This window comes from Kryptolebias marmoratus, linkage group LG3 (genome assembly GCF_001649575.2).
Source record: "Kryptolebias marmoratus isolate JLee-2015 linkage group LG3, ASM164957v2, whole genome shotgun sequence".
Lineage (NCBI taxonomy): Eukaryota > Metazoa > Chordata > Actinopteri > Cyprinodontiformes > Rivulidae > Kryptolebias > Kryptolebias marmoratus.
Window position 1 is genome coordinate 18440162 of NC_051432.1, and position 23963 is coordinate 18464124.

Genomic DNA, 23963 nt, shown 5'->3' on the forward strand with positions numbered 1-23963 from the left:
TACTTGGTCAAGATTCAACTTCAGGTCAAAATTACAATATAGTTATGCAATTAAAGTCCTTCCAGATTAAAAGTACTCGTTTAAAAGTAGGTGATAAAAGCATTGAGTTTCAGCTGGTGAAGTTAATCCTGAGCTGTGAGAGCGTTGTTGCTTTTAAGGAAAAAAATAAAAGAAAATTGGTTAAACCACATGAACACGTGGCCACAGACAGAAAGAATGTGTTTTTTCTTAAAACAAAAGAGCAAAGTGCAAACATGAAATGTACTTCTCGAGCTCCATCCAAACCTCTCCCTAGAAAACAATAAAAGAGCTCTGTGCTGAACCAGAGGTTGCTCCTTCGGCTGTGAAGGAAAATGAGAAGAAAACATCTTTACAGAAGCTGAAAGAAATTATGAGATCCAACCGGCCAGCTGATAACCAACCTTCAGTCAGACAGAAAGACAAAAGGTTGACATGAAAAGACTCAAAAGGACACGTTTGTTGAGTTTTAATGACAGTATTGAGAGTGACATCATTGTTTCACAGAACAGAACAGATTCACATCAAAATGTCTGTTTGACTTGATGTCAACAGAAGAAGCTTCACTCTGAATCTTTAGGTTTTATCAGCTAATTGTCTTGGTCGCTCCATTGTGCTCAAAAACAGGGCAACATTAAAAATTAAAACAATTCTTGTTTCCTTTTCCATTAGGCCGAGCCGCTTCTGACGACTGACTGATTGATTGATTTATTGCACTGATTACTGCATGTAATATTTATCATCATAAATAAAGTGTTTTATTACAAACAGTGTATCCTGCATCACTTCAGCAGAAACCAACAAATTCCAGCAACACAGGTCAAAATAAAATGAAATAAAATATAAGAACAACTTTGAACATGATGCAATTGTTTGGGGGGGGGGGAATCAACAACAACAAAAGTTTCTGGCACCATTTTACAAGCCAGCGCACTCACACTGTCAGCAAAACATTCACTTTTTGAGAGGCTTGTGATTGTGTAGGATACACACAGCTGTTACACTAAAAGAAGTAGGGCAATTTAATGAAATATGTATATATTAAAAAAGCCAAAAAGAAACTATGAAAAGCACAAAAAAATCCACACATCTGACATCCAGCTGATGTAGATGATTCTAAATGGCACCAAAAGTAAAGATAAACACGTTTTTTTTTTAAACTAAAACATTAATTTAAATGCTGATAAAATGGTCAAAAAAGTGGTCATGGGTTTAAAAACTCCAAAGGGAAACACATTAAGGTAATAGTTCAGATTTTTGTCAGTAGGATTCTGTGAAAATGTTCTGAAGAATGAATATCTTACCTGCTGTAGATAGCCCTTTGAAGGACCTCTGTTTGGAGAAAATGAGTTTTAAACCTGACCGGACTGATGAGCTAATGGCTGGTCAGAGCGAGGCGAATCGCAGGGTGAAATATTGAGGCGTTAACTAAACGTTTACACTGTTGTCGTTTTTTACATTACAGTAATTTAAACCGTATTCTGTGGTCATTTGCAAGAGCAATTAGCAGCAATAGCTAGCTGTAGCATTTCAGAAGCAACCTGCGGCACTTCTGCCAGGAACATCATGATATTCCTGCTGGGAAAACATGTTCTGTGTAGAGGTTTAAAAACACTATTTGAAAGGACCTAAAACATTGTGATTGGCATTTTAAGATGGCAGCAGTCCACTCTGGTCTCTATCCTGCTCCAACTAGCTGTTAGCTCATCAACCTGCTCAGAACTTTTTTCTCTATCCACATCAGGTGAGACATTAATCATTCATAACCTTTCCACAGAGCCCCACTTCAAATAAAAAAATACAAAAAAAAAAAAAAAAACCCTGAACTATTGCTTTATTTTTGCTGCATCATGTGAAGAGAAACTCTGATGAAAGTTGTAGTCAGTGCAGGAATCCATCAGGAATTTCTTTAGTTTAAAATATAAAAATCTAATCTGAATAAAAGGAAAATAGGAGAAATAAAAAAAGGCACAGTTCAAAGAATATCTTTACCAGCAGATCATCACTAACACAAACCATGGCTGATATGAGCTGAAATGATCCCTTCGGTGCTCAGAAAGTCTGTCAGAATTATTTTGGTCATATGATTAACTACATACAGCTATCAACATCGCATTATTAGACATTATTATAAAATGGTTAAAAACCTATGTTCCAACTTTTAAATAGTTTCGAAGACTGCTTTATGAAAACAAAACTCTCGGCTGCAGTTGAGCTCCGTTAACGTCAGCTTTAACTCAGCTGCAGGAAACATCTATCTACAGTCAGTCCTCCTGGCATCGGGCAGTTTTTATAGAAGCTGTTGGTAATTCTCTGTAATGCGTTTCTAAATGATCTGGAGCTAATTTTACCTGACAGCCTGGCAGCTGATACACACACACACACAAACACACAGGTGACATGGCAGGGCTCATTCTGCATTCATTGTCAACAAAACACAGACTCTGTAACAGACTTTCCATCCTTCTGCACACGGTCAGCTTGTTCTGGGTGTTTTCTTCCCTCTTCGCCTCTTTTTTTGGGGAACAAGCAGCATGTCCTTTGAGTCAAAACTCTCCTTTTCAGAGTCCAACTGCGTCCTGCGATCTCACCCTTTTCTGGAGCATCTCTGGAACATTTTCGACTGCAGCTTATTGTGTGTGAAAACAGCTGCTGTGGGTAATCAGAAAATGTATCTCCCGCCACTACTGGAAGTCAGTCCTTCCCCCTGCGGCTTCACCAAACAGTTTTTTCACTCACTGGATGGTTGTCAGCGAGTTGAGGACTTCTGAAGCTCCTTCTAAGTGAAGTCACCAAACTTTCACTCATGCAGGAAATTTGTTGTTCTTGTTTTGCCTTACGCTCGTTCCTCTGGAGGATCGGGGCTGTCGTCCGGGTCCTGACGTACGAGAGGGACCCCGTTGGTGTCCTCTTTCCTCCGGATAGTACGAAGATTATGATTCTACGGACAGCAGTGGAGAGACAGATGAAAAGTGTGAGGCCAGAAGGGAAAATGAGATACTACACCAAGAAAATAAATAAAGAGTTGGGGATTGAATGCAGGAAAAGGAGACGGAAAAATTACAAAAAAAAAAAAAGTGCGGATTTATTGTGCCCAAATAAGCAAACGGAGCCAAGTGATCTGAAAGAAAACGGGGGTTTCCTCAGACATCTGTTTGCAGCTCTACAATTCATGGAGACAGTCACAAAGATGAGCAGACAAACAACAAAAATCAAGAAATGAGCAAAAAACAAACAAACAGACAAACAATAAACCCAAGTAGCCAGACTGTGCATTTATTCTTTTTTTTATCAGTTATTATAATGTTTGTACAAAAATAAATCCCAAATAGAATGTAATAAAAAACAAGAATGTGTATAGTATGTAAATAAGTGTTTACACGGTTAGTTTGATATTGAAATACAAACAACGTCATTGGAATTACCGGCCACACTTTAATGGCTTCTCGTAGGAGAAATTCCCTTTAAGAATTAATGATTTACTGCTGCCAATAAATGCATCACTGCAAATTTTACTACCGACCCACAGAGGGGCAGAGGAACTCTGCCTCGCTCCTCTTCCTGCCTCCCCTCTGATCTCGTCTAATAACAAAAAACATGGAGGACAGTGTCCATGAATTGCTGCTTTTACCCAAATACACACGTGCACACACATACAAGACACTTGTAATGGCATTTCCCTGTGCTTGTGTGTGTGTGTGTGTGTGTGTGTGTGTGTGTGTGTGAGAGAGAGAGAGAGAGAGAGAGAGAGTGAGAGACAGAGACTATATTTACAACAAATTCACATGCCGGAGGAACAAGTCAGAGGAAATGTTGCAAGAAACACAACCTGCTCCAGCCACCAGCACCCATCTGGACTGATTTAAGACGAGCACACAAGCTACACACGTTAACGAACTGCGCTGACGAGACAGAAAAGTCGCGGTCACCATAAACTGAGAAACATCTGCGTGACGCAGCGGAATGCGTCCAGGCATTTGGGTCATTAAAATAAAAGTTTGTAACTCCAGGCAAATAGGGTTTAATTAAGACCACTTCTTGATGTTCCTGAAGAACGTGATAACATGTTTGGATAAACATTTACGCAAGGAATTTTATCTGCACGAACAGTGGGCCGCGTGTGGAGCGCAGAGAAGGGTTACAAAAGAAAAGAAGAATGCAAACTAAGTCGGCTGTAAAATTCTTGAGACGTGTTGGTGCTTGTGTGTACTTGTAAGGCAACCAAGATGGTGCTGCAGATGCCAAAAAGGTACAGAAGATACTTGGTAGAAATACAAAAACATGCAGAACAGCATTAGCAAACACTATTGCAGCTAAATATGTGCTGAAAACTGGGACATCCAGCTGAAGATCTGGCATTTAAAGTCGTTGAGTTAGAGGCTCTGGGACAACGTAACCAAAAGTTAGAAGCTAATTCTACCAAAAAACAAACAAACAAACAAAACACACAAACGCCTGAGACTCTGATAAGACACAGATTTTCTGTGAATACAGATTAATGTGACTGCTTTACTTGTTTCAACTTTGTCACCAATTTAAAGATTATTACTGCAAATGTAAAACTTTATAGCTACAAAACAATAATGGCTGTTTGAGGATTGTTAGAGCTAAAAGGGCTGCAGCAAAGCTCCGCAGAGCTAACAGCTAACATTAGCTTGCAAACAACAAAACGATTACTAATATTGTTTTAAGGCAAAAGCTGAACTTAAAGTTGATTTTACGGAGTCTATCCATACTTTGTACTTATGTGCCTTTTTAAGATTACTTTATCCTTTTTTTTTTATCTCCTCTAAAAAGACAAGCATGTTTGGTTACAGAATGTCCTCAAGCTAGTAAATTTAGCTTATGTCGGAAAAAAGCAGTTTGGGCCACAAACATGAAGTCAAGCAGGTTTTGCATTGAGGGCAGAAAAATAGATCATACACTCTAATGTTTTTCTTTTTTATACCCAAAACAATAAATTTAACTGGAGTCTAATTGCTCATATCATATGGCTGTAAATACATATAGTTAGATTAGCGTTTACACTACAGTCTGTTTACGAGCGCCCTGGTTGACTTTCCAGCATATTGTTGTACGACACGGTTGTTTGCACTTGGAGCTGTGGCATCTCATTCATTAATGTGGTATGTGGCATTTTTGAATTTTACACTGCTTAACTTGGGTCAAACTGACCCGAAGTTACCGCTCCTTATCGCTCTCTCTTTAAAGGGCTTCAGGAGGGTTAAGTAAATTCACTAGAGCAGTTGGCACACAGATCCACATCATGTTTCTAAAGTTCAAGCAGAGTTTTTAAATCACCTAGAGCAGGGGTGTCAAACTCCAGGCCTCGAGGGCCACTGTCCTGGGAGTTTTAGGTTTTTTCTGCTCCAACACACCTGATTCAAATGGTTTATTCACCTCCTCCCCAAATCACCAAGTTCTCCAGGAGCATGGCAACAAGTCATCCATTAAAACCAGGTGTTTTAAAGCAAGAACACGTCTAAAACATGCAGGACAGCGGCCCCCGAAGAACGGAGTTTGACACCTGTGACCTAGAGCCTATGCGCCAGCCAATATAGTGACACTACATTCTCCTTTTATTCAAGAATCTGAACTCAATACTTCTAAGAATGTTGTGTTTATATTTTTCTTTAGGAATTATGCAAAACAATCTGCAATTAAAACAAAATGTAGACTATGAGACTATGAGCCTCAGCTCAAAATAACAAGCAGGGACCAAACCATTTTAAAAAATAGCTGGTTTTACATATATAAGCAAAGCTCCAGTAGCCGAAACTCTAAACTCTGAAAAGATGCAGATACAGGAGCATACTTCAAGTGTTAGTGTTTCTGTAGCCTCAATAGAAACGCTGGTAAATATTAGCTATAATGGTTTTGTAGCCAAATTAAAATTGCCACGTGTTAAATTCTGATTGCATACGGATGTTTTTACTGGTTTTCCTTCTAACAGATCTGTAGCCTGTGAATCTAAAATATTTTACAAACACCAAGAATGAAAAGCAGTTAAAGCCAACAATAAGCTGCGTTCAGCTAAGAAACCAGGCTTGAAATGAAAATCAGTCCTTAATTGGTTTGTGGTCATCTTCCGTTCCGTTGCTTTCAGACAGTACCTCTTGATCCATGGTGGTAAAGCGAGCTTCAGACAAGCCGTTCTGATCGCGGTGCCGGTTGCACAGGAAGCACAAAATGTCCTTGAATGTCCTCCTCATGTCGCTGTCTCTGAAGCAGTAGATGATGGGATTGACAAACGAGTTGCACTCAGCCAGCACCAGGACGTATTTCTCGAAGACCAACACCTGACATCGGTCACAATCCAGACCGTCGAGCAGCAGCAGGACGAGGCCGGGTGTCCAGCAGATCACAAACAAGCCTGTAGAGAGAGAGCAGGAGCACAAAAGGTTCTTAGATGATCTGAAATAAACACTAGAAATCTAGAAGAAAAGTTACACCAGTTGCAAACAATGAGGAGGAGTGGACAATTGTTAGGAGGGGTCAGGAAGGAGCTGTATCTCTTAATGGAGACACATCAGCTTCAGGAATGGGTTTAGTCTGTTTGATCAGGTTTTATTTTCATAACACTTGATTAGGCATCTCAGGAATGCACACACCAGCAGCACGTTCAGCACTGATCAATGCACACAAACAAACTGTAGACAGAAATGGTAAAACTATGTGGAAATAACACCTAAAGACTCGTGCATTCCTCAAACCCTCCACCAAACATGTCACAACCATACGCTTCACTTCAAAATTAAACCTAACAATTTACTCTCCAACTGGAGTTTGAGAAACAGTCAGGAGGTTTTCACTTTAAAACAAAAAAAACAACTTTAATCTTCAAATCAAAAACTGACAAACAAGGAAAGACCGGACTATGTTACCCCCACCCCCACCCCCGCACTCTCAGTGGTGTCATTCACGCGTAGCTCAAGCTGTTTTCTTTAACAGCGTTGGAACTTTAAACGCCATGTCAGGGCATGCTTAAGGCTTTTTCCTCAACCTCTCTGAAAGACAAACAGTGGGTCCTGACTGCAGAGGGACAGGACAAAGGCTGCAACATTTCGGAAAACTGAGGAATTAAACTCAGTTCACAATGTGCAAGAAGAGAATGACATCAAGGGCAGCAATGCAGTGTTTGGTTAACAGATAAAAAGATTAGGTGTATAAAGGGGGAAGTTAAGGTCTAACAAGCACAGACAAGCTAAGGCAGGAGCCAGCATGGCAGTCTGTGAATGTTTCATCAGATGAGGATCGGGCTCCGCTTGTTTTTCCAACTAATTATAAGAAGTTCTGATTAAAAGTTTTTCGAAGAAACAACCCCTTTTGCACCATGAGCAAAACTAAAGTCCTCAAGAGACTTTGCTGCAAACTCAATAGGTGTTTTTATTTGTTTGCAAAATACTAAGCAACTTCTTTTTAAACGAAACATACTGACAAATACAATATGGGACATGTGTAAATCTACCTAAAAGCTGTCCGTCCTCACAAACTGAGTGACCGTGCACGAAGGAGAATAGTGAGAGAGGCCACCAAGACACATGTGAGCTCTCTGAAGGAGGTACAAGCTTCAGCAGGTAAGATGGGAGATACTGAGCTACAACAGCTGGTCCCTGGGTTCTGCACCAGTCTGAGCTTTATGGGAGAGTGGAAAAGAGAAAGCCACTGTTAAAGGAAAGTCACGTTAAATCACTATAAATCTCAACTAGAGTTTGGCAAACTCTAGTCAAGACGATTTTCCTTCAACAGTGGCTTTCTCTTTGCCACTCTCCCATAAAGCTCAGACTGGTGCAGAACCCAGGCAGCAGCTGTAACTTTTGCTCTGTATACTTCATAGAACCCCACTTAAAGCTTCAGTAGATAACATTTATATATATTTTTAAAAAGTATTTCTTTGCATATTTGTTAAAACTGTCACTATGTTCTGACAGTAGAATATAAGACAGATAATCTGTGAAAAAAAAAATCAAGTTCCTCTGGCTCCTCACAGTGGTCCTAAGGCCATTTGCAGAAATGCACCTCTCCCGGTCAGACAGAGCCAGGAGGAGTGTCTTAGCAGTGCCGCGCTTGTGTACTCTCTGCCTTACACCCTTCACCTGCATATGGCGTACCATCGTTCAAGCTCAAGATTGCCAGTGTGCTGCTGCGCTAATGGCGGAGAAACAACAACGTTACAGGAAAACTGTCAATTTCTCGAGTGGCACCTGCTCAGAAAACAAAGACAGGTAAACAAAAGAAGACCCATGACGTCGTCTGTGGCCCTGCTTACTCGCCTGCGGGTTCAAGGCAGGCTTCACTGTGGGGGAGGAGCTGCAGAGCGAGGGCTGTAGTGCAGCAAAGAGCTACAGGGAGGGATCTATGGTGTGACTGTTGAAATTTTCAGGTTAAGGTCACGGTTTTCTCAGAATTCCCTACTGCAGCTTTAAGAGTTAGCCATGGATTCAAAATGATAATTAAAGGTGATGCAAAAACAATATTGCCTTTGCAGTCCCAACCATTTGCTTGAACCATTATTAAAAATGCATATATAGTTATTACAGGCTTGAAATAGGAGGTTCCTCAGAATCCCTCAAGATTAATTTTTCCAGTATAAGATATGTTTTAATAGTTATTTTTGGCCTTATTCAGACATAGCACTCACGTGCATTCCTGGCTGATTTGATTTCATATTCAAAAATTAAAACCCATCCCTAGCTCACACCTGAACCAAGAAACATTGTAGTGTCAGGTCTGAACAGGGACTCTGATTGCTTGCTTATAAAAAAATTAATTAAATTTACTATTATGGAAAAAAAAAGTCATTTAAAACCAATTTCTATGCAAAGCATTCCCAAGTTGGTTTAAATAAGTTTTACAATTAGGTCAAAGATTTGACCTAATTGACCTTTAGGTTTTTGTTAAATATATGATATGTGCATCATATAGTGTTTCCCTCCTCACCTAGAATCATAGAAACCGTCTTCATCAGGCTCAGCACAGTCTCTTTGTGTCTGATCTGACTTGTGTGCTGTGACATCTGCCTGCTCTTGCGCCTCACATAGAGAAAGATCCGGGTGTAGATGGCCACCATTATGGAGAAGGTCAGCAAGTTCAGAACAGCCCAGAACATCAGGAAGGTGTGGTGGTACATCGGTGCCATCTTAGAGCATTCCTTTAGGTCACACAGGCAGTTCCAGCCCATGGTGGGAATCAGGCCTATAAAGATGGCCACCAGCCAGATGCATACTATGATGATAAAAACCCGTCTGGTGCTCATCGAACTGTGGAGCTGCATGCTGAAGATGGTCTGGTGACGCTCAACAGCCAGCGCCAGAAGGTTCAGGACTGAGGCTGTGAGGCTGGTGTCAATCAGCCCCTGACGCACAAACCACTGCTTGATAGACAGTTTTATTGTCCAGGGACCAGTGTGAAGCATCAAATGGAGGTAGGAGACACCTGGGAAGACAAAAACAGTTTTATTACAGAGAATTTCAAAAACACAACATAAACAGGTCAAATAGTAGTAGACAGAAAGGGGCGGGGGGGGGTTAACAACTCTTACAGACCCTGAAATTGGCTCATGACCAGTACCGGCCAATATTTAGTCTGACCAGCCACGAAAGGTTTTACTGCATGGAGAAAACATGAAGTCACAGTGCCTATAAAGAGTGTTCACCTCCTTGGATGTTTTATGCTTTTATTGCTGTCATAAATCCGTCACTGTCTGTCCTAATTCCAAAAAAAGGTTAAAAACAAAAACAACTGGACTTCTATTCTGCAACTACAGAAGAGAAGTCCAGTTGTTTTTGTTTTTTTTCTGTTTTTTTTTATTTACCATGTCCTGGAGGACTAAGAATCTACACCAGCTGTCTGTCCTTATTAAACTCATAGAAAAAAATGTTGAAAAGCACAGGGTATGAATACAAATTCAGGCCCTAAACATCCCCAGGAATTCTGTTAAATCCTTTATCAAGAAATGGAAGGTAGACTGAACTACCTAAACTGAGTGACAGTGAAGAAGGAGACGAGAGAGAGAGAGAGGCCACTGAGACACATGTGAGCACTCTGAAGGAGTTCCAACCTTCACCAGGTGAGATGGGAAATACTGAGCTACAACAGCTGGTGCCTGGGGTCTTCACCAGTCTGAGCTTTATAGGAGAGGGGCAAATAGAAAACCAGTGTTGAAGGAAACTCTGACTTAATCTTGACTACAGTTTGGCAAACTCTATTCAAAGTTTGATGGGTTTCTGTCAGTCTGTCACTCAGCAGTTTAATAGTCTTTAAGATTGGACACACTAAACCTTAAATGTTTTGTACTGAGGGTGGCACAGCAGTGCAGTGGTCAGAGCTTTCACCTCACAGCATGAAGGTCACATGTTCAAAACCAACCTGGGGCATTTCTTAGTGGAGTTTACATGTTACACGTGTGCATTTGTGGGATTATCGAATTTGTGGGATTCCTCCAACATACCAAAACCCACGCATGTTATGTTAACTGGTGATTCTAAATTGTCACTGGGTGTGAACAGTTGTTTGTCTCTTTTGTCTCTATGCGGCCCTTTGATGGACAGGAGACCTGTCCAGGGTGTACTCAATGACCACTGGAGAGAGGGACCAGCTCTGCAACACTGCACAGAAAAGTGGGTAAAGAAAATGAATGGATGGCTAGTTTGTAGAAATTTGTATCAGCAAGTCAGAGCTGTCAAAATATGGAAAATCAGTAACTGCCCCCCAAATCAGAATCGGTGCATCTCTACTTTTAAATGTCTGATTTATATATTTTCACATCTAGTATGAGAACAAATCAAATAGCACAAATTGAACAAAATACTACCTGTTGGGGGATATGGCCCTTTTAACTTTGACACTATCTAAATATCTTCTAAATTACTGTATTAATGTTAAATTCTACCCTTTAATTAGAGACAGACTGGTTAATCGGTCAACCAATTTTAATTAGCAGATAATGGCTACTTAAAAAAAACCCAAATGCAATCAGCCATGTTTGTGCATGCTTAGCTGATTATCAGGTAGGAAGACAAAGATGCAGCTGCTACAATCAGTTTACTGTAGCCCACAATTTGGTCTTTTTTAAGCGAGAATGTTCTTCTACAATTGTGTACAACAAACTCTCCAAACTGGCTTTATAAACTGCGACTGGCTCGATCACTTCCTTCTCATTAGTGTTCTGGGTGTTGTTCTCCCCCGATATCCAAATCAATACACCATCACTGAATTTGTTTGTCAAGAACAAATTTCACGGAATTACGAAACGATCCCATGACTATCAGGTCTGCGTACCTCTAACACAGGCATGCGTTCGTGCCTGGGGTAGGCTCCATGTCTTTTCAGTGTCTCGTTCCATGTGACGACGACCTCTCTATCTGCCTTCTCTTTTTTTATTTAAAAACCATCAAGACAGCTCCAGGAAAAAGTTATTTTTTTATAATATTGTAATATTGAAGGTTTGTACTTCATGTGCTCCTTTTCAAAATGTTCTCCGCACAGCCGGACTCTGGGGTATAATTTTCACACAGGAGCTTAACCCGAGTAATTCTTTTCAATCTTTTATTATCAATTTAAAATAAGTGATTTTTTTCAAATGAGAGACTCTGCAAACAAGAACTTTTAAAGCTTTCTTTCCAATTACAATACAGCGTCAAAACACTTTTCATTTGACCTCAAAATAAATGTTGGGTAATTTCATCTAAACCCAATTTTTGTTGATTACAGGAGAATAAGCCTGTTGTCTTTAGGCCTGTGTTACGTGGACAGGACATTCATATTACTGTGTATTTATAATATCAATGAAACGTAAAAGTAGATAAGTAAAACAATCTTACCTGAGAGGAAGTCTGCTAAAGCCAGATTACCCAGCAGGTAGTAGATGGGGAAGTGAAAGCGTCGGTTTTTAAAAATGGCTGCCATGACCAAAAGGTTGGAAAAAATAACTATGAAGCAAACAGTAAATCCCAAACTGACAACCACATAGTCACGCTTGCGCCACTCGTCACTGATAATCTTGTTACTGTTATTATAATAAAACCTGACTGAGCGATTCTCGTAGCATCCTTCTTCACAGCATACAGTCTCTGTACCCATGCTGAGACCTCAGTTAGGCGTCTTATCAGAGGAGAGCTGAAGGGGATGGAAGCTTTGCTGACAGGAAGCTGAAGTGAAGGATTAGGGCAGCATTCAGACCCTTCTTCTTCTATGGGTTGAAGGTCAGCATGCCATCAGGTGGAAAAGTGAGAATTGGAGATCCAGTTTGAAGTCAGAGACTTTTACTGAATTAGCTGTCTGCAGCGCTGGATCCACATTTTCAATCTGTAAAGAAACAAAAAACAGTTTTAAAAAATGTACCAAATAAATGACAATAATAAAATAAATAATAATAAAAAAATATGTGATTTAGTAAATTTGTCCAGAATCTTTAAAAGTGCTGTTACCTGAAGATCAATATCTTAAATTGTAGAATTTGGGCATTCTGGCTGTTTGACAGGTTCAATCACTGACACAATCAGAGAATTATTCACACGTTCATTTTCACACACTATGCACGAGGAAATGCTGCTTAATCAAGCTTGATGAAGGCAAAGGAAAGCAGTACTTTGATGTAATCTGGCTGAGATTGTCAAATTCAGAAAAAAAACGTACAATAAACAAAAGCAATAATTAAACAATAAAACATATTTGTTGGCTCTTGAAATGGTATTTTTCAGTTTTCTCACCCACTGTATAACCACACACAGAACAAAAACAGGTGGAAAAGTTTTACAGCAAATGTGTAACAACAAAAAAAAACCAGAAACCTTCCCTGCCAGTCATTAAAAGCAGAAAAAAAGTGTATTTGTACTTTTACACCAATTAGTCACAAGTTTCATTTTTGACACTGAGCAAAGTCACATTTGAAGCATTTAAAGGTGAAATCAACACCTCAACCACAAGTTTGGTAAAACATCATTCTGCTGAAAGAAGTCATCATAAGGAAATGTTTCCATGAAGGGGTCTACGTGGTCAGCAGCAGCATTTATGGAAAAAAACTGTCAGAGTAATATTATCAGAAATGACAGGACCCACAGAACATTGTTTAGTAAAAACTTCCACAATGACGACTTGCTACTGCCAAAGTTAAATTCAATTTAAGATCTAGTTATGATGCGTTCATGAACACGAAAAGAAACAATATTTTCATCACAGTCAGTTAACTGGTGTATTTCTAACCTTCACTGATCTGCAGCCACAGCTTCATACAACAAACTGTTTTCTGTGTGTTTGGACTCCTTTCCAGCATAACTTTCACAGCATTTAAAGCAACTACCTTTGGTTTGTTTATTGAGACATTTTGTTTATTTAAATCGATCACAGCTGTCATCAGATCACCATTTTTTCTGCCTCGGTTGGTCCTGAATAAGGATGCAGCTGTGGTGATGCAGACTCGGCCATGTGGCCATCATAACAATCTGCTGTTTGTCAATATGCTCGTTATTTTCTGCTGATAAACACATAAATTTTATAAGACTGTAACAATTTAGTTTCTGGCAAGAAAGTGTTATTTCCCAACTTCAGTAGAAACTGTCACCTTTGTGGCTTATAGGAGGAATTTTGGGCAATTTCTTTCATCTTTTTTGTAATGTTTAAACTTAATTACCAAAGTTTTTAAGACTACAACATTGGCAAAGTTCCCTAACTCACCTGAAAATCAATAGTAACTGGTATTACATTAAAAAATAAGGAAAACTCATTGTTAAACCAGAAAAGCAAAGTTTTGGGATGAAATATGTTTCTTTTCCCCATTTCATTTAGTTATAAAGAACTGGGAAATTATAGTTTTCACCAAAAGTGAAATTGTGTTACCTTGTGTAATCAGAACGTCCCACTAACCGTGAAGTGCCTTTATAAAGAAAGAATATGTTTGTCTTCTTGTCTCTTTGTTTTTATTTGGGCTATAAGAAGACATTTTAACTTACTGGGTGTGTCATAAAATAATGAGTAAACAGGATTAAACTCTTAAGTTACACAAGTAACTGAAGCTAATTTGCTGCTTATTATTTACCTCATTTAACTTTATATACAAAGGAAATCTTGTACCAGCTGCACTTACACAAATATTCTGCAACCACTAAAACAAGTTGACGTCCTAAAGAATTTTTTTACTACCAGCATGCCGAAAATCTTGATTTACTTTTTTATGATTTATTGAGTCTGAGAAGTGTCAACAAGAGCTTTATGGTTCTGGCACACAACTACGGCTCACAGCAAAACTCAACCTTCACAAAGCGTGGCCAACAGCGATCCACTCAAATCTTCTATTTACGGTAAACCTGCAGAGGCTGCAAGGCACATTTTAAGTCAACAACACACTGACGTAGTTTCCATTTTCCTGAGAAATCAGAGCAGCGTGACAACCCTGCAGTACCGTGGGTTCCAAGTTCAACTCAGCCGACAATGGAAACAGCAGAGGAGCACCCTGCAGCACAGACACACCTCACAATTACTCAGTCCAGCTATGTAACTCCATCTCAATCCAAACATGCACGATGCAGCACGCAAACTCACACACACACACACACACACACACACACACACACACACACACCCACACACACATTGGGGATGGAACCTCGGTGACCAGAATAATGTGTGGAAAGAAATGCCAAATCAGGAACACAAAAATGTGGCGATGAAGGAGTTCAAAACGAAACTATGGACGAGACACAAGTGTGACAAAAAGGTTTGATAAGAACAACTGAAAACAGCAGAGGAAAGCTAAAATGCTACAGTATAATGAGAGAATGTGAGAAGGCAAAAGGTTAAAAGAGCATAACTTAAGAAAAAACATCAAGACAAATAAACTTTTGTACCATTAAAGTGTGTTATTGTCTCTTACCCTTCATTATGTCTCACATCTCATGTGAAGACAGGAAGTAAAACTTGGGTTTTGTTACATTAGAGATAAAACCACTGAGATAGCATTTAAAAAAAAAAAAAGACTGCTTGTTCCCCGTTTCCTAATTCTTCAACACAAACCCATTTTCATTGAACTGAACTGCTGTAATAAACTGCAGAACACTTGAGTAAAGTAGAGTCAGAATTGTGTTACTTTTTTAATTTATTTGTAGAAACAGATCCATGCATTTGGTAACTCATGTGATGTCGCATGACAAGAAGTGTCAACTGACGAGAACCAAAAGCTGGCATCCAAATAAGCATATCTGATTAGCATGATACTTAGTAGTGTTCTTGTTTTATCTTTAAACCAACCGGTTTCTTCTAACACGGCCAACCTCAGAGTGTATTGAATTTCCTGTACAGTCAGAAGACTTGCACAGAAAAAAAGGTAAATTCCTCTTAAGATAAATTTAAAAGATGGCAAACAGTATTAACTTTTAGAACACTTACAAAACATGACGATGCTTTGCAGCCAGCCATAAGAGGATATAAAAAAGGGAAGAAAACGTGTTCACATGCAAGAACAGGCTGGTTACTTTATCAATACTTTATTTTGTTCTCCCAATATTTGAGCTTTCACTCAAAGACATAATGTATCCGAGGAACCAGAGATTTGATCATCTGCTTTTGAACAGCTGCCAATTAGAAAAATCCATGCAGCTGCCAGGAAACGCAGTGAATCGCTCAACATGTGCAAGACAGGCCTTAAAACAACAGCCTTTTAGGTGTAAATGTTGCCCTGAGAACGAGGTGGGGAAAATGTAATTCAAATGCTTAACGGACTAGAGCTGGAAGAACTTGTGGTTAGACGTCACAGATATAAAAAGGTGCAAATACAACATTTGCAGTCACCACAACTTTGTCAGAGTGTAGCACATCTGCAACTCCACTGTTCTGTTTATATGTTAATCTAAGGTTCCCAGCTCAGGCTTGGGTCATGGTTTAATGTGTGTAGCTGTTCTCATCATAAACAAAGTGGAAAAACTGCGGGAGTCCAACAAGGAGGATGACACCTGCAGAGTTTACCATAATGAGGAAGGAGTATAGAAAGTTAAACTAACCAAAGGAGCGTGGATGAGAAACACACAACGCTAACTCACGCACGCTCAGTTTCATTCAAACCACAAAGCAGCAACTCGTGCACGTTACTGACGTGAGGTGTGAATGCAGGAGGGAAGACTGAGACATCTGCACATTTCTGATTCATTTACTATAGAAGCATAAAACAATCATCAAAGACCATGTTTACTGCTTAAATGAGCACTGGAGAGGTGGAAGAAAACTGCATAACTCAAAAATGTCATCCTTTATTCATAATATAATAAGTTAACTAGCAGGCAGCCAAGCAGGTCAAAAGAAGACGAGAGCTGCTACCTCCCCAACATAATCGTTCCTGTGCAGCTCGTGGGAGAGTCTGTCAAAGAGCATCATCTGAAACTGACACCTCTCTATGTGATAAGTACATTATTGGATTTTCTGAATCAACTTGAGATGACAAGACACCACCTACTACTGTATTTTCCGGACTAAAAGGCGCACTTAAAAGCCTTCAATCTTCTCAAAAAACGATAGTGCGCCTTATAATCCGGAGCGCCTTATATATGTAAGAAGTTGTAATGTTTTAGTACGACTTTGGTTAACTATAAAGCTGCATCGCTTGCAGCATTAAGGCTCAGTTATAGTCGCGCAGGGCTCTGTGCATGGCGCACGGACCTGAGCAAGCAGTGGAGGTGTTTATACTTGACGCTTACGTCGGTGCAGTATCCTTCTGTCAGTTTTGAACCGTTTGATTATCTTTGTGATCTCTCATAGAGGGATCATATAAATGCAGGCGAACCAGCTCCGCTAGAGCACAGAAATCATCCATTTTGAATGGAGTGCGGTGCGCGGTCCGTGCAAAGTTACAAGAATTTTAAGGTGCACAACGATGCATCTCATAGTACAGTGAGCTTTATATATGACAAAAGTTTGGAAATGGACCATTCATTGACAGTGTGTCTTATAATCCAGTGCACCCTATAGTGCGGAAAATACGGTACAAATAATTGTAATGTTAGTAATGTCAATAATACACTATAACGTTTTTAATATTACAGCAACAATGAAATAAACCACAAAAAACTGAAGTAATCAATGACACTGGTAACCATGTTAAATTGAAAGTATAGAATAAATTGATTTAATACAGTTTTTTTGTTTCTTCATTGGTTTATTTGGCCCACTTTACAGCCTGACAGTGATATTTCCTGTCACTTTGATAAGTTGAGCAGCCAGGTTTCTGACATGTGAGGTTTTGTTTTGTTTCTTCAAGTTTGAGAAAAAATTAGTGGAGGTTAGTGGTTAAAAAAAAAACTGCAAAAAGCTTTAGAGAATTTTTTAAAATAACCTTTGACTGTTTTTACAATTAATAAATGCCAATTTCTGTATTATTATGTACTCCCAAACATTATTGTGCATGTTTCTGTAGATAAGAACATCTGGTCCCACTGATTCCAGTAATCCTTGTTGACCTTTTCGCTGATCTTTATGCGCACTGATAAACTTTATCATTCCATTCTTCTTCTGTCCCTCTTTGTTGACTTCATTTATCTGCTGGTGAAGTGATGGCTAAAGCTTGATAAATGACATAATAATTATCCAATCAGAGCAGAGCTTAAACAGCTGCTAATTTATGGAGCATACTTACCCCCAACATGAGGGTCCACAGTGTGCTTGTTATTGGCAGCATTGTAAATAACATTTGGGTAATGCTAAGCTAAATAACACTGATGTTCCCAAAGCCTGAGGACGCAGATCCTAAATGAAAACCTTATATAGGAAAGGGGTGGGGGTTCAGTTCTGTGAAACAGGGTTTCTATGAAACTGAAGATAACAAATGTGATCACACAGATAAATGCACACTTCTCCTCTATGAATTTAACTATTCACTCACATGCTTGTTACAACATGTGCATATAGCTAATGAAACAAAAAAAACATTGTAAGGAAAAACACAAGAAATATTTTTACTTTCTCTATGCGACAGTCAAACATAAAGACCAAATACACCGATCTGCTGCCAGGAATGTCCGAGGAGTCGATGAACATCTGTCTCTATTGTGTGTGTGTAGGTTTAATGACCTGTTCAGTTATTTTTCCAGGCAATTTAACGTGTTGAATTGGTCGGTCCGTGAGACCGGCTGTTCAGTACAGTAAAACAATTTAATGTGACATTATTGCTTGGAATTTTGTGGGTAAAAATTATATGTTTCCGCTAACACTGAGCATTATATAATTATAAAATCAGCTGTGCACATCTCTGACGTGATGTCTGTTAAATACCTCCAGAAAAACGCAACCTGAGCGACTCTGATTTGTGTTAATGTTCAAGCTGCTAATATAGTCTACTTATGGTTTTACAGAACCACCTGTAAATGTTGATCTGTTGACTGTGTAACGTTGTGTTTGGATGTAGAGCTGGTGGCTGACATCTGATCACTGCAGGTGGGTTTTTAAGCTCATGCTTTACTGTTCGCTTGTCATCAGATCAGCCAGCGTCGGGATCCAACAACTATTTGGTCCCAAAGGCTCTAATCTTATTAACCTGGATCCTCACAACTGGTTGGGCAAGCGAACCCGTTTTCACGTCATGATTCCTGGGTTATGGATATACCACAGCAAATTTTAGCTCAATACCTGTAAAACTGACTGAATTATAGACATTTTTTGCGTTTTCTAAGGTCAGATGGCTGTGGCAACCATCTTGAATTGGGCTGGCTTCAAAAGGTAATGAGCTGCAGAGGTAAATCTAATGATTATTCCTTAAAAGTTTCATTAAAATTCATCCAGTGGTTCATGAGATATTTTGATAACAGACAAACATCACTGACTCCAAATAGTTATTGGCAAAATTTAGAACAAAGATTTTTCACAATCTGATAGAGCTCTAAATTTGTCTTTGGGAATAGTCTTAGCTACTACCACAACAAATGTTAGGACGGTGGTAAGCAGACAGATACAGGTAGAAACATAAATGTCCACCGACGCTTTCAGGCAATTGTTAATACCCGTGGCCCTGAAAAACCCACAGCTCCACAGTCCCCGACCCACTTACAAACACCGACCTGCCAGCTCAGCTCTGAGACTACCTCCCTTGCCGGCTCAGAGACTTAACAAGGCCACACCTATAGATCGTATATATCTAGACCTCCGACCAGAACCTGGAAGTTGAAGCCAGAATCAGACCAGCCAGCTGTGAGTTTTCAAGTCCTGCCTGCACTGTCTACATAAACACACGGAAACACTGACCTGAGTAAAATTTTAAAAAAATGACACCTCAGATCATTTTTTCTCTAGGTGTTGACTCTTGTTAGGCTCTTTCACAGAACACTTCAAGCCGAGACTCAAGGCTCAGTTATAGTCGCGCAGGACTCCGCGCACGGCACGTGAACCCAAGCAAGCGGTGTAAACTTTCATACTTGATACAGTATTCCCCGAAAAGACAGGCGGCGGTACACTATATAACCAGTGGAAACGGTTATATATTTATTTGCTTTAAATGGAATGTTGAGCATATACATGACATTATAAGGATAGTTAGCTGTATTGCATTCTCACCATAATAGAAAATAACACCTTATTCATGGTATTCTCACTGGCAAAGAACAAATAAATAATCCACTGAGGCCCACAGTGGACCACTTTACTGGTTGTGGTTCACCCATCATAGAACCATTTTTTCCCCTCTATAAACACTCCTCTTTACCAACTGCAGCAGCAATCTCCTTACATGAGTTTTGAGACATTTGATTACCTCATAAATGCTGGTACAGGAGAACCAACTCCGCCAGAGAACCAAAATCGTTCATTTTGAATGGAGCGCCAAGTTACAAAAATTGAAAGGGGCACAACCACGCGCCGCGAGACCCCGAGGGGCATTCTGCGCAGGAGCGGGGACAGCACCATTGCCTCGCTGTTGGTGTGCACCCCCCTCGCACAATGTTCAACACGTCATGTATAAACCTAGCATCAGACACCTTCTGGCCCACTCTGTGTGACCTCAGGATGGGCCGAGGCGGCGAGGGGACTTGAATCCACCCTCGATGCACCTTTGTGCTGCGAAGCGAGGTAGGAACAGAGCCGAAACAATCGAAGTGGAAAGGCGAGCTGGCTGTGCAGCTCGATGTGAAGTGACCATGTACGGTCTGTGAGACCACCCAGTCGCAGGTAGTCAACAGAGATTTATTACCACGGGAAGATCAATGATGACGCACAGCAACTTTGCATTTAGATTTATAAAGTTGGTTAACTACAAAGAGCATCGCTAAACTGAGTTAATTCATCATGTTTGTAAAACAATACGAGGGAGATGTCCATCACACATTTAATGCGTTTCTCTCCACGTCAACGCAGCTCAGCCTCTATTGGTTCCGCAGCACTCGCTTCATTTCTGAAAGCTCACGCCTGCGCAGGACGTAGCCGGCTCCATTATGAACGAACAGAGGCAGCATAAAGGCATAAAGGTGGAGTGGCTCATGTGGTAATTTTGCGGAAATGTTTTCTGAAAGTGCCTTTTGATTCACTAAGTTCTTATCTTGCTGCTGTATGTTCGGATATCTCTTCTTCTTCTATCACGTTTAGCTCTAATTACTTATTTTATGCTTAAAACAATGCTCAAGTGACACGATGATTGTGTGCAGGAGAGAAGGCAGGACTTAAAGCCCCACATCCCTAGTGCGCAGACTCTGGTCCCAAAACTCAATGACAACAAGAACCCAAAATTCCGCACAGCTTGATATTACCTTCACATTTGTTTGACAAAAATCCACATGGTTGGAGGTATTTTAGGTGCCACAAAAAATGTCTGTATTGAAACACAATATGCTCAAATAAAGCTACTTATTCCACGTGCCAAAAATAACATGAATGCCATATTTTCCTAGCATGCGTAAAATCCAAAACCCTGATGTTTTTGTGCAAAAGCTGCAAGTTTCTGACTCCAGCGAGTCCACCGTTGCACAATCTTTAGTGACTGCGTTCGCAGGGCCGTGCGTTTTCACGTGTCTGTATTTGTACGTGAATGAAGCGGGCCGAATCCGTAAACACCAGTTTGAATGCAAACCAGTCATTACAAGAAGAGCCACACCTATGTCTCCTCTCCCTCCTCCACCCTCTGAAAGAAGAACCTTCCTCGCCAGCCGAGCGAGGGAAAGAGAGAGAGAAAAAAAAGCCACACTGCAACGTAAGACATGCAAGTCCAATTATGACAACTAATTCTAATTAAAGACAGATTTCTGCTCATCTTTTCTCTGTTATGTGCGTCTAGCGGGACTTTGCATAATAATTACTTTAACACGTTTAATTTTACAACCACAATGGTCCCCCGCTTGAGAAACCTTTACTGTCGGTTTACCAGAAAATGACCGAATAATAAAACCAAAAGTATTGCATCAGATAAACAATGCGTGCATTTCTCTCGTGTTTCCAAGCGTAAATGTTCCTATCCTTCTGCAATACTTGTTGCGTTACATTTTACTCATGCAGTGTTTTCTTTTTTTTTTTTTTTTTTACTGGTAAACAGCTTCTTAGAGTAAACAATTTAGCAGTATAATGGGTTTGACATCGTCAATTCGGCCTTTGTAGCCTGATTTGTAAAGTTAAAGCAGGTTTTTGGTAAAAGGAAGAACAAGAAACGACTGAGAAGCAACACGTCGGCTGAACAAACCAAAGTCATCACACTAGAGGAAACGTGAAAGACAACTCACATCCTTTGTTTCTCAGCGGAAGATGGTACATTAGAGCATGCAGTTTAAGATAATCACTGTGTAACCACAACTGGCAGGTTGGTATTCAGTATTCATTACAGATTTAGAAGTAGTCTTTGGATGTTGTTCTCTACACTGTTTTAAGGTATCAAATCTCTGGATGAAACTATTTTGGCTGACACTAAGACAACAGGTAAAATTAGACCTAACTTCAGAGTACTGGGGCTTTGAATGTAAGGAATGGCTGCGTTTTTAAAAAATATAAATTTAAAGTAATCTGTGTACTGGAGTGCTGCTTGAACAAAGTGAAGTCACTCAGAGACCTGTTTTCTCTCGTAAATGGGTAATCTTTCCATCCGTGTAAGAGAAAAAGGAGGAAACTACTTAATTTAAGTTCAATACAACACAGGAAGGATTTACAGCTGAACAAACTCCAAAAAAAAAAAAAAAGAAAGATGGAGTGTCGACAAAAGCTGAGCATATGATCCTCCCCGTTCACTAACTTTACTGCAGGGCTGCTGTCCTGATTGCAGTAGACCATGTTGCGCAGGTAACTTTTTTTTTTTCCAAGCCCATCCATTCTTATCAGGATCTGAGAGTTTTGTGTTATGTTAATATTTAGCAGAGGCGTCCAGGAAAAAGGAAGACACTGAAGTGAAGTGTCTTATCTCGGGAGAGATAACACATTCTTTTGCAGAAAGTAGAGTAGGGTTGCTTGGAAGCACGAGAAAATTACTCAAAAAAAGGAGGCCTGGGTGGTCAGATGTTACCTTCAGGCTCCTTCAGGCGCCACAGACACGACCTTTGAACGGAGTGAAGTCCCCCTCGCACGCGTTTCACACCTAAAACTGAGTTTTCCCCACTAAAGTGTTACATGTATATGCACAGGAGAGATAAAAAACCCACCTTTCTGTTATGTATGAACACGCCCGACAAGTTTATCCAGATTAAATATCGTCGAGTCGTTGGTTTCTGTCTCTGAGGTCACCTGCGCTCTTCGAACTGCCTTTGCTGCTTCAAGACGGAAAGAAGATTTAAACAATTCAACGAAACACGTCTGTTGTTCCTCCGCGGGGTGGTGGAGGTGGAGGAGTCTCGGTCCGAGACTGTTTCTTCCTTCCTTTCTTCCTCTACGTCCCAAAAAGTTTCGCCAACAGTTCGGATTTCGACCTCCCGTCACCTGCCCTGGGCGCTTCCCCTCTCACTTCCGGTGGTTGGAGCCGTTGGTTTACCTGCGCGCGGAGCTCCGCCGAGGAGGCGCAGAAAGGGCGCGGTGCGATCCTGTTCACAACACCGGAGACGGAGCTCTGCCCCTCCGCTAACCTGGGAGCTCCGGGCCCGCCTCCAGGCACTCACCCCCCGTGTTGACTGACGAGGAGGAGCAAACCAGATACAGCCAATCAAACTTACCAAACTTTTTTTTTAAATCCTTCGTTTTTGCCTAATTCCTTTGTACAAACTCTTTTTTTCTGGACAGCCACATTGAATCACCTGAAAGGGCCATTTCTACTCCTTTTTAAAATTTTGTCATTTATAATATAATTTGTTTCATTGGTTTGCTGTTGCTATAGACTGGAGCAGCAATTCTCAACTGGTGGGTCCTGACCCAAAAGTGGGCCGTGGGCTCCTTTTCTGAGGGTCACCACAAATGTTAAGAAACAAAAGTCGACGTTTTGATTGTTTGTGTCAGCCTTATGGTTAATGGTCGAATAAGTGACTAAATAATTTAAATAAGACATTGTTTTATCTGATCAGTGCTTGCAAAATGATTCACAATGACAATTTTTTTAACACTGAGTTATTATTATTCAAAAGCTTCAAAATGATACATAGTTTGTTGAAATTTGGCGATTTATCACCCGACCTGGCAACAAGCTAGTTTTGTTTTCGAGACCGCCTGTTTGAAAACTCTGTTTCTATTGGTCTGGAGTGATCAAATTGGGAAATACAGCCTTATATTTTAAAAAAGGGGAATCCTCTAGCTTTACAATGAAGCCAAAGATTATACGAAGGGATTTCCTGACGTTGTGGTATCTGTCAGAGAAAACTGGCCAGTTTCAAAAGAAGTGAAAAGGATTAAAGTTAAAAGGATTATTTCTGAAGACGTACCTGTTAGAAGGCTTCAATTTAAAGGTAGACTAGGAAGATTATCTGTTATTTTAGCAACTGGGATCGCTCGATGGTGACTTTACGGACTCATTTCTACGCAAATCTCAATTGTCTTTTCACGTTTTTTGCACTGCAGCCTGTGCTCATTCTGACTCATTCCAC

The 23963-nt window shown here is 40.2% G+C and overlaps 1 protein-coding gene across 1 annotated transcript; it reads right to left on the reverse strand.

Moving 5' to 3' along the window:
- Positions 1-472: 472 nt before the first annotated feature.
- On the reverse strand, positions 473-23016 carry LOC108231346 (lysophosphatidic acid receptor 2-like). Its single transcript, XM_017408360.3, has 5 exons — positions 22599-23016; positions 11841-12324; positions 8959-9453; positions 6132-6391; positions 473-2959 (listed from the first exon to the last, which is right to left on the reverse strand). The coding sequence occupies exons 2-5, from the start codon at positions 12097-12099 to the stop codon at positions 2855-2857; spliced, it is 1119 nt and encodes a 372-aa protein (XP_017263849.1). The 5' UTR covers positions 12100-12324; positions 22599-23016; the 3' UTR covers positions 473-2854.
- Positions 23017-23963: the final 947 nt, after the last annotated feature.